At 35.8% G+C, this 15,559-nt stretch overlaps 1 protein-coding gene across 1 annotated transcript in view; it reads left to right on the top strand.

Moving 5' to 3' along the window:
* Positions 1-2,946: 2,946 nt before the first annotated feature.
* Positions 2,947-15,559, top strand: part of LOC134745925 (G-protein coupled receptor Mth2-like) — a 184,173-nt gene continuing 171,560 nt past the window's right edge. The window contains exon 1 of the mRNA XM_063680042.1: positions 2,947-3,488. Coding sequence (XP_063536112.1) covers positions 3,051-3,488 — 438 coding nt within the window. The 5' untranslated portion in view covers positions 2,947-3,050. The remainder of the gene's footprint in view (positions 3,489-15,559) is intronic.

Below are 15,559 nucleotides of genomic sequence, written 5' to 3' on the forward strand. Positions count from 1 at the left end.
TTTTCTAGATTAGAAATTCATAAAAATCAGGTTTTTATAGAATACCTAGTTCATTTACAGACCTTTTTATAAATGCCTAAGTATTATAAGAAGACTAAGGACCACTTGCACCGTCCCACTAACCCGGGGTTAACCGGTTAAGCCGATAACTCGGTGTCAAATTGTACTGGTATCCATGGTTACTCCAGGTTTAACCGGTTAACCCGGGTTAGTGAAATGGTGCAAGTGGGCCTAAGAGGTAAAGTTAGACATAGTGAAAAGAGACCTTTTGTAGAAGTTGTGTATTTTGATAAATATTTCAAAATTAAAATTAATGTAAATGTATTTTTATTGTTGATTTGGTAAAATAATCAATTGTTTCATTGTTAATCCGTTTAGAACTCAAATTTTGTGTATAAAAGGGCCCACCCATTACCAGTCCGCCGGACGATATCGGCCTGTCAGTTGTTCGGAACTGTCAAATTTTTGTTCTAAAGGGGCCCACAGACTATCAGTCCGCCGGACGATATCGGCCTGTCAATTGTTCGGAACTGTCAAATTTTTGTTCTAACTGACAGGCCGATATCGTCCGGCGAACTGATAGTCAGTGGGCCCCTTTACTGACAGTCCGATATTGTCCGGCGGACTGATAATCAGTGGGCCCCTTTAAGGCCTAACTGTATAACGTGTACTATGACGGGAATTAAAAATAAAATTTAAATCATGAAAAAATATTATCATTCAATATTATCTATTATGACACAGATAGCATACCTTTTGCAGGTTCTCATATTTTATCAAACAATGATACTGTTTCCATTAAAAGAAAAGGGAATTCATTGGAACTAATTAACTAATAATTATATGTTGCTGTTAACTATTGTTGTTTATTTATGATTAAATAGTAAAAAGTTAGTGAAAAAATGGTTAAAATAACATTGAGAACAAGTTTAAGTTTAGGTAAAGGGGTTTTCTTTTTTGTTTGTCTTGTTTCTGACCACTCTGTCATGCTGCTATTGATGTATTTCTAGCTGTAGATAGATTATAATTTTCTTGAGAAAAATTAAAAACTAAATTTCACCCCATACATCCACTCCGTCACATTTTTTGGGGACATAAATCAAGACAACCAAAATAATTTTGACCCAATGGTAAATTGTTGTGTGGTTGCGTTTTTAGTTGTGAATTCATAACACTGAATTACTTCGCCTTTTTAGTGCGAATATTTGTGCCATTCTCAACCAAAAGGGTAGTTATTGTCGGTTGTCAATAAGGCGCTATTTCCATATAGCTTCAATTTGAAATCAACCTTATCGACCACCGACAATGTGGTACCTTTTGGTTGAAAACGTCACATTTGATTTGCATTTCTTTCCTTAGTACCTATCAGTGTTGGCCGAACGTTAATTGCAATTAACCATTAACCAGTACAAATTGTACAGTAACGGACGGTTACAGTTTACGGTTCAATTCGTACTGGTTAATGGTTAATTGCAATTAACGTTCGGCCAACACTGGTACCTATAGACAGTGGCGAAGCGTGAAGTAATTTAACCCTGAGCGAAGTCGCATCTGCGAGGCCCTTTTCTTTCAATGTATATTCCCAAGATTATAAAAAGGGTTGGCTTCCGCGAGGCCCCATTAAGTGCGAGGCCGTTGGCGAGCGCCCACTCCTAGCTACGCCACTGAAGGAAAACAAAAGAGATGCATAACTATATGTGACGTTTTCAACCAAAAGGTACCACATTGTCGGTGGTCGATAAGGTTGATTTCAAATTGAAGCTATATGGAAATAGCGCCTTATTGACGACCGACAATAAGTACCCTTTTGGTTGAGAATGACACATATTTGCATAAAAAAAAAGTGACAATCAATATGAAAGACCTCATACTATTGTCACTGTAAAATATACGAAATAGTACGGAAATTAAATTCCTTGACCGTGAAGTCCGTATACCATCAAGTGTAAATGTAACGAATAGAAATAATTAGGTGGTTGATTTTTTTTAATAAATCGGAATCATTTCAATTATTACAATTAAGTGGCGTTTATATTTTGTTATCTTATTGTTGAAATATTAAGTATAGGATTGCGAAAACTAGTTTAAGTATCAACTTTAGTTACTAATTTCGATAAGAGTACAAATGTTAATTTTATAGTTGTCACAACTGTGTTATAATTTTATCGGAAATATAATTTATTTAGTTCAACAGGTTGTTTTATTTATCAATGTTACGAGTATGTTACTCACAGTAACAATTAACTGATCAAAAATGAACCTTATGGGTTTCTATATAAGGTTTACGAAAGATAGTAGGTTTGGACGATGGTAAGTGATAGAGCACGTATTAGATTAGATAGCGAAATAAGTACAATTATTATCATTAATACATTACATATCGATATGGGCATTCATGCGACGACAATCGATTCAGATTCAATATGGTTATCAGTGCGTCGCTCTCAGGCGTTGCGCTAATGTGAGTAAGCGTGTGAAAAGTTAAATATTATTGGATAATCTTACATAAATCCACATAGACCCTTCAGAATACGATATATAGGTAATATGTATAAATCATATTAAAAAACATAAATATGCAGAAAATATCCAAAACTCAGGAAAACACATACCTAAAGAAATATCTATACATATAACCATGATTATAATAATTTCGAAACTTCTTTCTCTTACATTAACTAAACTAAATGTTCGTGCCTGAGACCAATGTGAATGATAATTTATAGTTAAATTGCTTTTCAATGACTTCAATCATGCATGAATGAATTTGATTTTTTACTCTACATTTCACTTTTACACATTTGGTTAGCCAGTAGGTTCATACGATTGAAATCGAATCTCGTCGAATTTTCATTCAAATGTTAAGTTAAAGTTCAAATAGTAAGTCTCGGATTTAAAGAGTATTTGAATTACATTTGAATTGAATTGTCTATATTTGAATTCTGAATCTAGTCCTCGGACAAGTGCAACGCGTTGATGTCGCGGCGCGTTATCGGGAAAGCGCGCGAAAAGCGGCCCGAGCCTCAGTAGCCTCGCGCCTTCCGGACGAGATGGTCGCCGCGCGCGCGTTCGGCCTCGCCGCGATCCTCGCGCTCGCGTGCGCCCACCTACCCTCTCACGACAACATACTACGAATACAACTATGGGATGCGGAGGGTTTAACTAGGGAGCCCGTGACCGCTGCGCCGGCAAGAAAAAAGTTGAAAGTCAACTTGGATTCGCTCTACAAAGCCATGCTTGAAGAGGACGGTGGGGAAGTTGGAAGATTCACCAGACATAAAGTGCGACATAAGCGGCGAAGGCCGCGCGAACTCCAAGAAAATAAAGTCCCGTGGCGATTTCATGAAGGGAACACTTCGTTAAATGTTATTGAGTATGAAGGAGATGAGCCTCCAGACTTGTGGTCTCTGGACAGTGCAGTGAGTGACAGTGCTTACGTGAATGTACGTCCCGAGCCAGATACACCACAGGCTTACCGGCAGGAACAGGTAATGAGGAGCAAACAGGGTATAATACCCCTTTCATAGTTATCGTCGCCCGAGGTGGTTAATAGCCATTCAGGACTGATAGCCTCAGGCGTGCCTATTCAAGGGACCTTTTCATTCACCCCCCAGCGATGCGTTGATAAAAGTAGGCTTTGTTTTTACAAATATTTTTTCTTGTGGGATAATCTTGATAGCGCTTGGGATGCGGAAATGAAGATATTCAACGGAGATTGGCTGTTATGTTATCTAGAGATAGGAATATCGTCGGTTTTGTTGTTGTACAATTGATAAACACATGTTTTTTCCGCGATAACACTTAGAGTGATTCCATTTTCGGTTTCGTTTAGTTATCGCTCTGTAACCTCGGTTGGATGGTTGTTATTATTATTGTAACGTAACCAAATTCGGAGTAAAGACTGGCATTATCAGTTTCTAGAAAGAAGCGAATGAAATATTATAGGTCAAAATATTGATATGGGAACGGTAAAATATTTCCACCGGATAAAAGGTGTTTTAGGCAATATGTGCAGGTTCATCTTTCACGACAAAAGTAATGAGAATCATCATTTTATGACGTGACAATTTAACTGCTAGTTGGTAATTGTTACTTTTATCCCTAAATACATTGACACTAAAATGTGCATTTATGGGCGGATTTTTTTATTGGCATTTTTTTGGTTCAGATTTCGATAAAATTTAGTGAATAGATAGAGTTCCCTATTGCATTCAATATACAAGTATGCACGCGCAGCTTCACCGTAGTTCCTAAACAATCATACATCAAGTTCTTAACGAAAATCATACGAAAATGTACGATATTTTCGTAAATCAAAATGAGCTCATCAAACCAGTCAAATTGTATCTAAATCTAACAAAACCAAATACGGCACCAAGATAAACAATCGGCCCATTTAGAAAAAAAAAACACTCATTAGAATCGCAATTTTCGTGAAAGGCCTGGCATCCTACGTCGTATGCTGTGTAATAAGCGATTGTGCGTTATCTTTTGGAACTCGGAAGTGATTATAGGTAGAAGGTTGGTTACGCAGCTGTGGCCCGTGGGCCCATGATTTGTAACTGCCACGTTGATATACACATTACGTAGGTATTACGTACATCAAATTAGTTAACTAGTATCACGTTTGTGTTTAGAATCGCAAGATAATAAGTAAGATTACAAATAAAATGTTTCTGCCATTATCTATTAGATAGCGTTAGTTGTAAAAAAATTGCTAGATTGCAGCTGAATTATTAGATTAACTATTACTTTTAATTTTGTTTAATGACATTCTTAAAATTTTATTCTTGTATGTATGTATGTATGTATGTAAACACTTTATTGTACATAAGACAGATTACAAACACAATAACAGAACATAAATATATACAATGTACAAAGGCGGACTTATCCCTATAAGGGATCTCTTCCAGTCAACCTTTGAGCAATTGAGGATGAAACAATAAACAGATCAAGATAGACAAACGAACACTATGAACAGAAAGTAAATTATGGTTCAATTATTACAAACGTAAATAATTAAAACCTGTAATCTACAATACAAAACATATCCATATAAACACAAATATATACCTATAAATATATATATATATATATATATATATATACATATATATATATCTTGTATTTTTCCTTGTAATAATGTATTTATGTTTTGACATCCATCTTCCATACCTATGTACCTAATTGTAACACTGACAATGTATGATTGATACAAAATAAATAAATATGAAATAAATATGAAAAATATGATACTTACATGTCTAACTAATATGATACTACAAGAGTTTCGCAAGTTGTAAAACCAAATAGTAGAAACTGTGCTACTATTTGGTTTTATCTACTTTTATAGCGTTGTGTTATCCGCTGCAGCTGATTTTATTTTAATTAGGTTTTTTTAGGGTTCCGTACCCAAAGGGTAAAAACGGGACCCTAAGACTCCGCTTTTCGTCTGTCCGTCCGTCTGTCTGTCTGTCACCAGGCTGTATCTCATGAACCGTGATTGCTAGACAGTTGAAATTTTCACAGATGATGTATTTCTGTTGCCGCTATAACAAAAAAATACTAAAAACAGAATAATATAAATATTTAAATGGGGCTCCCATACAACAAACGTGATTTTTTTTACTGTTTTTTTCCGTAATGGTACGGAACCCTTCGTGCGCGAGGCCGACTCGCACTTGGCCGGTTTTTGTTAATTTATGACGGAGTTAAATATCACTTAAATATCCATAAGAAATTTTTATCTCCCATTGATGCGTTAAAGTTAAAATGATGTTAGATGATAGATCTCAATATGAACTTCTAGAAATTTTCTCGTCATAATGTTAATGCGTTTATAATTTGTATAAACATGCGAAATTAATGTACCTATAGATATCTTAACCTGTACGTGTAAGATCGAGAAATTTCTGGAACCAAATAGAAAAGTTTCTACTGTTAAACTAAATACACCAATCATATCAAATAAAGCATACAATAAAACACGGAAAACAGACATAACTTGGGTAAGAGTTTTGAATGATTCACGGTTAGTTTCACTAGACTTATATTGACCGGGGGAACTATTATATAATCTGTGACCGGGGGGTAATCACGGTCTATATCCCGGTCAATATACGAGCCCCGATGCACATGTTTTCGTCTAGTCAGAACATTTTTTGAGGTTCTCGCGTTTGTACAAAAATAATGTTTAAGTTTAAAAATGACTAACATTTAATGCTAATGCTAATGGAGTTTAATTGTATATGGTAATATTCTCCAATAACTAAATCCAAATACAAGAAATACCGTTTGTACTAAAAAAAAAAAATACGATTTTTTATTTTTTATTTGACGGGTAACACAGACGTGAAAAGGGCTATTACTAGGGAAAACAACACGGCTCTACCAATGTACTGACAATTTTGTTTCGAGTCCATGCATGCAGCAGTGCTATAGGAGAGAACAATATGATTTGGAGAACGTTTTTGAAAAGTACATTTTTTTAACAATAAGAGCCTCATGCAATTTTATTATACGATCAAAATAAACTAGATTAAACATTACTATTACGGTTCGTATTACTGGGTCATTCTATCTTCATGTGTAAAATTTATTAGAATAAACAAAATTGTTGTGTGGAACTAGACGCACTAATTTGCATCGGGGCTCGTAAGCCTAGTGATAAGTTGGGTAGCTCCAGTACGACGCCGACAATGGTGGCGATCTGGCGATGCTCATCTGTCAGTCCAAGCCACGCTATATAGATGTGAACATTGTGAACATAATATATCCAACACCGATCGTAGGGCGCCACTCGTGAAAGCCTCGTTATCGGTTATCGCTGCTGAAGGCCAAATCAACTAAAATTGAATGACGCCAATAGCTTTAAGGAACTCGAAAAAGTCAAAATGTTATATATAATTATACTCGTACAATGAGTCGTAGGTAATGGCACGTTACATGTACCGAACTCTATCCTAATTTTAACTACCAGACTTATAACAAAGTATACCGTACACAAGACGGTCTTGATATCATGAAGCATAATTTTTTTTGCACGGAATTAAAAATCGACGAGATGCCATTTATTTTATGGAGGCGATTCTAAAAAAAATCGAGCTAATATATAATATATATATATATAATATATAATATAATATATATATATATAATATATAATATAATATATATATATATATATAATATAATATATAGATATAAATAGATAGATAATAGGTAGTAAATTCTGATGTTGCGTTGTTTTATCAGTTCCCTTCATCACTTTCGCTCTCCATTATCAGATTAGATCTATACAGGTTGGCTAAAAAATAAGTGCATTCCTCTTGCCAGGGAGGTTTTCGGATTATACTGAGCAACTTTTACTATGGGACCAACCACGAAATCGCGAAAAAAATTTACCCTCCCATAGAAAATGGACTAGCCAAAATGTATAATTCAGCCAAATTTTTTTTTCGCGATTTCGGGGTTGGTCCCATAGTAAAAGATGCTCAGTAAAATCCCAAAACCTCCCTGGCAACGGGAATGCACTTATTTTTTAGCCACCGTGTATAATCAAAGACATATACCATACTATTGTCACTACCAAATTTGTGCTCAATTGAACGTCAAGAACTAAGTGGTTCTCAATTAACTACCAAGATCTATTATCATCTACTAAAATGGCAACCTAATAAAAAAGTGGAAAATAAACGCATATAGGTTTCCTAACTAGACAGCCTGTATTAAAGTTCTCCGTTTGTAATTCTTTCACGATCACTGTGAACAGAATTATCAAGATCGGATTAGAACCGAAATCCCTTTATGCCCCTTTTATATCGTTAATTAATTTAACCGCGGGCATCGGTCCAAGTTTAAGATTGGTTGCGGTCAGAACACTCAACCGATACAAGAGGACCTTAGTTACTTAGTTTAGTAGTGAGAGGGGATGCCCACTAAGGGGGGAGGGGATAGTATCAATATTTTTGTTACTCATCTATTCAGCCTGGATTCACTCACTGAAGTCACTGTTATATCTCGGCCGAATTTCACCTTCCCATACAAACGGAGGTTCGTTCTCATTTTAAAACTACGTGTTGGATTGTAATAAAACTTTGCACATACAATGACATGAGGTATATCTATGTCTGTAATTAGTTTATATAGCTCCAGCTTATAAAACAAATGAAATAGAGCAAAAACAAGTTTTGTATGAAAAACTTAAATTGGCTGTATTTTTTTAACTATGATATCTGAAGCTACATAAACTAATAACAGGCATATACCTTATCCTATTGTAAGTACAAAGTTTCAGAGCAATCTAGGTAGTCGTTTTTAAATGAGAGCGTAACTACGTTTGTATGGAGAACCAAGCTTGCCGGGGACTTAAATACACCACACTCCTCGGTCTCGTGAAAGAGACTGTTTTAACTTCCGCTATCGTGTCGACATCTATTATTCTAAACGTTTGAAATAATAAAATGAAATACGATTCATCACGGTTCGTGGAATTGTAATATCTCGTTACCCGAGCGTATTTTATCATTTATATCATCAATTTCCAGAAAAAAAGCCAAGTAACCCTCGCGAGTCCCCCACACTGCATATTAATAAATTCGCAGAACGATTGAACGAGCGCAGGTACTTTTATATTGACGCTTGACCTTTCCTGCCTTTGTGTTCCTATTGCTGAACGAATTCTGGGCTCGGGAAGGTCACAGTAAAAGTGGTCTTTTACATGCATATCTCATATAGCTTTCACTCGCTCAATTTGTTCTGTTAAATTCGGTGCAAAGTTAGCTTAGATGGACTCTAGTAATTTTTTTAGGATTCCGTACCCAAAGGGTAAAAACCCTATTACTAAGACTCCACTGCCCGTCTGTCTGTCTGTTCGTCTGTCTGTCACCAGGCTGTATGTCATGAACCCTGATAGCTAGACAGTTGAAATTTTCACAAATTATGTTCTTCTGTTGCCGCTATAACAAAAAATAGGTACTAAAAATTACGGTACCCTCGGTGGGCGAGTCCGACTCGCACTTGTCCGCTTTTTTGGAAATATCAAATTGGACATGACTTTCTTAAATATCTCGTTATCGTTTCTGTTTCATACCTAGTGGATATCCAGTTTGTTCGAATTGGCCCGTTAGTTTTCGTATAAAACATCTATTTCAGTGTATGATGGCTAACATAAGGCGAATGCTCTGTTACGAGTAGTTAAATATGAATTTTCCGGCCACGGTAATAACGGTAAAATTATAATGGTACGCCTCTGGGCACTGAAGGTCTTAGTCATTTCTTTCGTATACGACATCTATTCCAGTTTATAATGGCTGATAAAAGTGCTCTGTTCGTAAAATGAAATAGGAATCTGGGCTATTAACCGCGTAAACCGGAGTACGCAAATTGCGGGCATCTTTCTTTATCACTCTAATTACGCCTTAATGGGAGTAAAAGAGAAAGATGCTCTCAATTTGCGAACTACGGTGTTCGCGGTAGGGCCCTGAGGGGCTACCGCGAAAACCGCAATTCGCAAATTGCGGGGATCTTTCTCCTTTACTCCAATGCAGGCGTAATTAGAGTGACAGAGAAAAATGCCCGCAATTTGCGAACTTCGATTTTCGCGGTTATTGTCCTGTTCTGGCCAGGGTAACTTTTACACGGCTAACGGTCTAGAGCCATGCAACGGAGCTACGTTTCAGCTAATTGGAATGTTCAAGACAAAGTGTGGCCTTTCTGTGAAAATATGCCGTTTATGACATATCACTTTGTTATAGTCAAGTTAGCTTAGACCGACCTTATATTGGTAACAATACTTAAGGCCGTTCCATCGGTTTGCCGCTGTCTTTGTCACATTTCGCAAGAAAGAACGGGAAAGAACATACGCGCCAAGTGTCAATTTTGATCGAATTTTGTCGGTTTTTATTTATTTTAAAAACGTTACCTTACAATATCGAAATTCTAAAGCTATGAAATTACTATTTATGTTAAGATTGTTTTTTCTTCTTTTTTTGTTTATAGTATCACATAATAAATAACCGAGTAAAGTAGGATTAAAAGTCCGAGTTAGAGGTTACTTTGGGAATTAATTGTATCGAGCGAAGTGTCATAATTCGTGTATCGGAAGCTATGTTGTTAAAGATAATATAGTCAAGAACTACATATATTTTTTCCACGTCTACGAATATCAACGCCTCTTAGAAAAACATGATCATATAAGGAGATTTTTCGCCTTCTGGCTCAGGGAACCGCCTTAAGGCGAATGTTCTGTTAGTAACTAGGAATTCTCTGCCCAAGTAACACAGGAAGCATTTTAACAGACAAATAGTAAGCTTATATAGGACTTAAGGTGCGCATAAACACTTATATAAGTTCACGAAGCATCGTAACACTTTATATCAGCATTTTGAAACCATTATGGTGCCTGAAACTGTATACTGGTTCGATAATGGCATTTTAAAATGCTACTGTAAGGCCATTAGTTTTAGTGCAGCAAACCACGATTTTGCTGTACAGCTTCTAGCTGTTTTTAGCGCCTTAGGTTCTACAATAACATTATAAAGCAGTACAAAAATGCCAACAGCAGTATTATAGCATTAACGTTAATCCATATAGAGCTGGCATGTTTAATGATCACCTGCCGGGCTATGATGCTTTGTCACCATTTCATTTATCATTGTATAAGTGAAAAGACGGCATATCTGATAAGTGATTTAATTCGGTATAAAGTCGCGAGGATAACGTATAAGTGACAAATGATAGCGATGAGGTTTTGAAAAATCAATTTTAAGCTCGATGACTTAAGGTGTATTTTAAAGAATAGATTGTTAAATCACATTCTACCACTTATCCATGTACAAATGACATAGACAGTTATAAATTATCCATGGTTTGAGCTTTTGAAAAATCAATTCTAAACAAGTTTACTTAAAGTGTATTTTAATGAATATTTGGCTAAATGACATCCTATCACTTATCTATGTACATGTGATATTGATAGTTAAAAATTATCCATGGTGTAAGCTTTTGAAAAATTAACTCTAATTGAGTTTATTTAAGGCGTTTATTAAAGTAAAACTTTTATACCGTCGCCTCAAATTTAACCGTCTTTAGCATGTCGCATTACAGCAGTAGTAAAATTCTACTTTAATCATATAATATACATGTAAAAATGTTCTTTTAAAATGGAAATATGCAATGTAAGAATTTTGTGCTACGGTTTGAAATTGTGTTACGATTACGACCCTATCGAATTCATTGTTTACCGATGTCCCCGAAGGCGCCTGTAAAAAACTAGGCCTACCCATTGGAGTGCCGGCTTTCGCCTGCCGTAAGGCCCCTTTCGTTTCGACGCCCTGTCTGAGGCCTAGCGCTCCGGCTCCGACCAAGTCCCCGCTGCCGCCGCTAGTCGCGACGGTGCACCGTGCACCACACCAGCAGAGAGTATCGACTCTGCAGTATCGTGCCAGACGTTAGGGCCTGGCCACATGTACGCGGTGCGACGTCGCCGACGCAACGCGGCGCGTTTTGCGGTGCCGCCGCCGCAACGCAGAAATCTGCGGCGCCGCTCGCCGCAACGCAAAATCTGGCGGTGCGTCGTGCGACGCCGCGCGCGGTACCGCAAAACGGTGCGCGGCGCCGCCCGCCGCAACGCAAAATCTTGCGGTGCGTCGTGCGTCGCCGCGCGCGGTGTCGCAAAGCGTTGCGCGTCGCCGCGCGCGGTGCCGCCCGCCGCAACGCAAAAATTTGGCGATGCGACTTGCGGTGCCGCGTCCGTCGTCGCGGCACCGCATGCGGCGCCGCGCTGCATAAGTAGTAAAGAATTCGACTACCAGTGTTTGGCTGTTATTAAGAAGGCGCAGAAATAAGAAGCAATTGAAAAGAAAATTTTGGGTAAACCCATGTCTTCATGTCATGAATGAAGATGGATATCATTTCAAAAGAAAATACGAGGCATTGAAGATGACTGAAAATAAATTTTATAACTATTTTCGAATGTCTGTGCCGTTTTTTGAAGAACTTTTAAGCAAAATATCGCCTCTAATTATTTTTATTCTTTAGACCATAATTATTAGGTAATTATAAATAGGTAAATATAAAAAAAAACATGTAGGTATATGTCTTTTTGCAAAATCAACATGATAAGATTGCCTTTGTTAGGTATATAAAATATGTTTATACTTGTGGCTAACTAAATCGACAACTTTTTTTTAAAATCATAATTTTTTTTATACCTGCTAACATGACTATAATTAACTTTTTTTTTCAATACATTTTTTTGTATAATTGTTTTACGAAAATCAAAAACTTCCATGAAATTACAGTGGAACCTCGATAAGGCGAATTCCTCGTTAACGCGAAATAAAATGCCAATGCCATTCCCTTTCCTTCATAGTCCAAAACCTCCATAACTCGAAATATTTAACCTCACAAGACGAAGTAACCAACTATTCCCTTCACGACTATAACTCGAAAAAGATATAAAGATTGTACCTTCTCCGTTTCTACAATTACGCCTCTTTAACACTAATAATTTTTCGTGCGTTTTACCTCTGTAACTCGAAACCTCTTTTAAACGAACAAACACCCACAAGAACCTCTCTAAGTCGGTGTCCTCTACAGGAGGAATCCTCTTCGTTAGCACGTATTTTTTGGCATTTCCCATGAGATTCGTGCTATCGAGGTTCCACTATATAATTATAACTGTAATCGTTAGGTACAGAAAATCACAACTATGTAGTTTATAATTCTAAAAATAATACCACCACCATTTTACAAAAGCTTAAGTATAATTAAATAATTATACAAATTTATAATCACAATTAAGTCAACGTTCCATAAATAATAATATACTATAGATAGGTATATATTTTTTTTAAATCAACAATCGTTTATCTATAAATATGGTTCTAATGATTACTCACTAATTCACCAACTGTCATACAGGCTTAATATATCATAGAAAAAATCAACAACAATCACAAACAGCTTTACTTACAAGTCAACATTCCAAAAATGATTTACACGCCTTTAGAGATAATGACAATCAGATCGTGTTCTAAAATTCTAAACATAATACCGCCACCATTTTACAAAATAATATTTTTTTCTTTTTTTTAATACTTAATACGAAAGTGGAGGACCCGCGCGAAATCGCCGTTTCATACAAACGTGTAGTCCTGATTTTCCTCTCTGGTTATTAACATTGTTGAAAATATTTTGACACAATTTGTTGTATAGCTATGCCCCTATGGTTCATATATATATACATCAAATTATGAAAAAATATTTTCCATAATGTTAATATCTAGAGAGGAAAATGGGGAGTACGTTTGTATGGATTAGCGGCCGACCCCTTTGCTCTTGAGTATATTTTAATAATTTTGCAAATCTGTAATTACAATTTGAATATATGTATATTATATAAATCAACTAGCGCTTATATAAATATGGCTATAATGAATACTTGCTAATTCACCAACTTTCATACAGGCTTAATATAGGTATCTTAGAAAAAAATCAACAGTTTTCAATGTTTTCATACAGGTACAGTCGAGTTCGCAAACATTTTTACAAGTCAACATTCGAAAAATAATAATATTATATAGGTATATATCTTATAAAAATCAACAATCGTTTATATAAATATGGCTATAATAATTACTTACTAATTCACCAACTTTCATATTAGAAAAAATTTACAGTTTTCATATAGGTACAGTCGAGTCCACAAACATCTTTACAAGTCAACATCCAAAAATAATTTACACGCCTCTAAGACAATGACAATCAGGTTGTGGGGGTGGTAAGTTTGTGTAGTATAATACGTAGATTATATTATTTTACTACTACAAAAAATCACCATTTTTATATAAACAACTAAGTTTTAATAAAATCAAATTTTAGTCAAAGTACGTACCTACTTTATTAGTATTATATAGGTATATGTGCTTCCTTTTTTTTTATTATGAAAAGTTAAATTCAGATTCATTTGTCTTGTTTGATTGATTGTCGCTTTCGTTGGTCACTGGTTCGACAGGTGTTTGTAAATAATTAGGACCTGATGATGATGGGACTGTTGGTGGATAATTATTAAATGTTTGTTGGGTTCTTTGGTAACCAGAATCGTATCGTGTTTGGTAACCATCTTGGTAAGATGAGTGGACTTGGTAAGATCTTTGGTAACTATTTTGAGTTTAACTATGGTAACTATTTGGTGATGGTTGGTGGAGATCAGTAAGGGCCTGTAAGACGCGACTTTGATATATTAAAGTTTGATGATCGTCTAATTTGTTTAGCGACGGTAAAATAGATTTGAAAAACGACAGATGCCTATTTTCTGTCTCTTTTAAGGCCTGAAGTATGTCGGACTCAAATTGGTCGGTCGTTTTCCTTTTCCGAGAACAAGGCTGGTACCTTGAGTATCGTTGAGTAGAATTATTCGTCAACGATAATTTTACAAGATACTCAAAAAGGCTTGAAAGCTTAAATAAATCGGGCGCTGGTGCGACGAGAGTAAAAGAATACCATTTCTACAAGCAACTAATGTTTAAAAAAAAAATGCTGCATATTTAACTGACTCGAGCATAGTCGAGGACCAAGAAAGTGACGAAGATGGCCAGACAAAAGAAACTACAAGCAGATCTCGGTACCAGCCTTGTTCTCGGAAAAGGAAAACAACCGACCAATTTGGGTCCGACATACTTCAGGCCTTAAAAGAGACAGAAAATAGGCATCTGTCGTTTTTCAAATCTATTTTACCGTCGCTAAACAAATTAGACGATCATCAAACTTTAATATATCAAAGTCGCGTCTTACAGGCCCTTACTGATCTCCACCAACCATCACCAAATAGTTACCATAGTTAAACTCAAAATAGTTACCAAAGATCTTACCAAGTCCACTCATCTTACCAAGATGGTTACCCAAGACCCCACTCGTCAGCATACGATTCTGGTTACCAAAGAACCCAACAAACATTTAATAATTATCCACCAACAGTCCCATCATCATCAGGTCCTAATTATTTACAAACACCTGTCGAACCAGTGACCAACGAAAGCGACAATCAATCAAACAAGACAAATGAATCTGAATTTAACTTTTCATAATAAAAAAAAAGGAAGCACATATACCTATATAATACTAATAAAGTAGGTACGTACTTTGACTAAAATTTGATTTTATTAAAACTTAGTTGTTTATATAAAAATGGTGATTTGTTGTAGTAGTAAAATAATATAATCTACGTATTATACTACACAAACTTACCACCCCCACAACCTGATTGTCATTGTCTTAGAGGCGTGTAAATTATTTTTGGATGTTGACTTGTAAAGATGTTTGTGGACTCGACTGTACCTATATGAAAACTGTAAATTTTTTCTAATATGAAAGTTGGTGAATTAGTAAGTAATTATTATAGCCATATTTATATAAACGATTGTTGATTTTTATAAGATATATACCTATATAATATTATTATTTTTCGAATGTTGACTTGTAAAAATGTTTGCGAACTCGACTGTACCTATATGAAAACATTGAAAACTGTTGATTTTTTTCTAAGATACCTATA

This window comes from Cydia strobilella, chromosome 12, assembly GCF_947568885.1.
Source record: "Cydia strobilella chromosome 12, ilCydStro3.1, whole genome shotgun sequence".
In the NCBI taxonomy this organism is placed as follows: domain Eukaryota; kingdom Metazoa; phylum Arthropoda; class Insecta; order Lepidoptera; family Tortricidae; genus Cydia; species Cydia strobilella.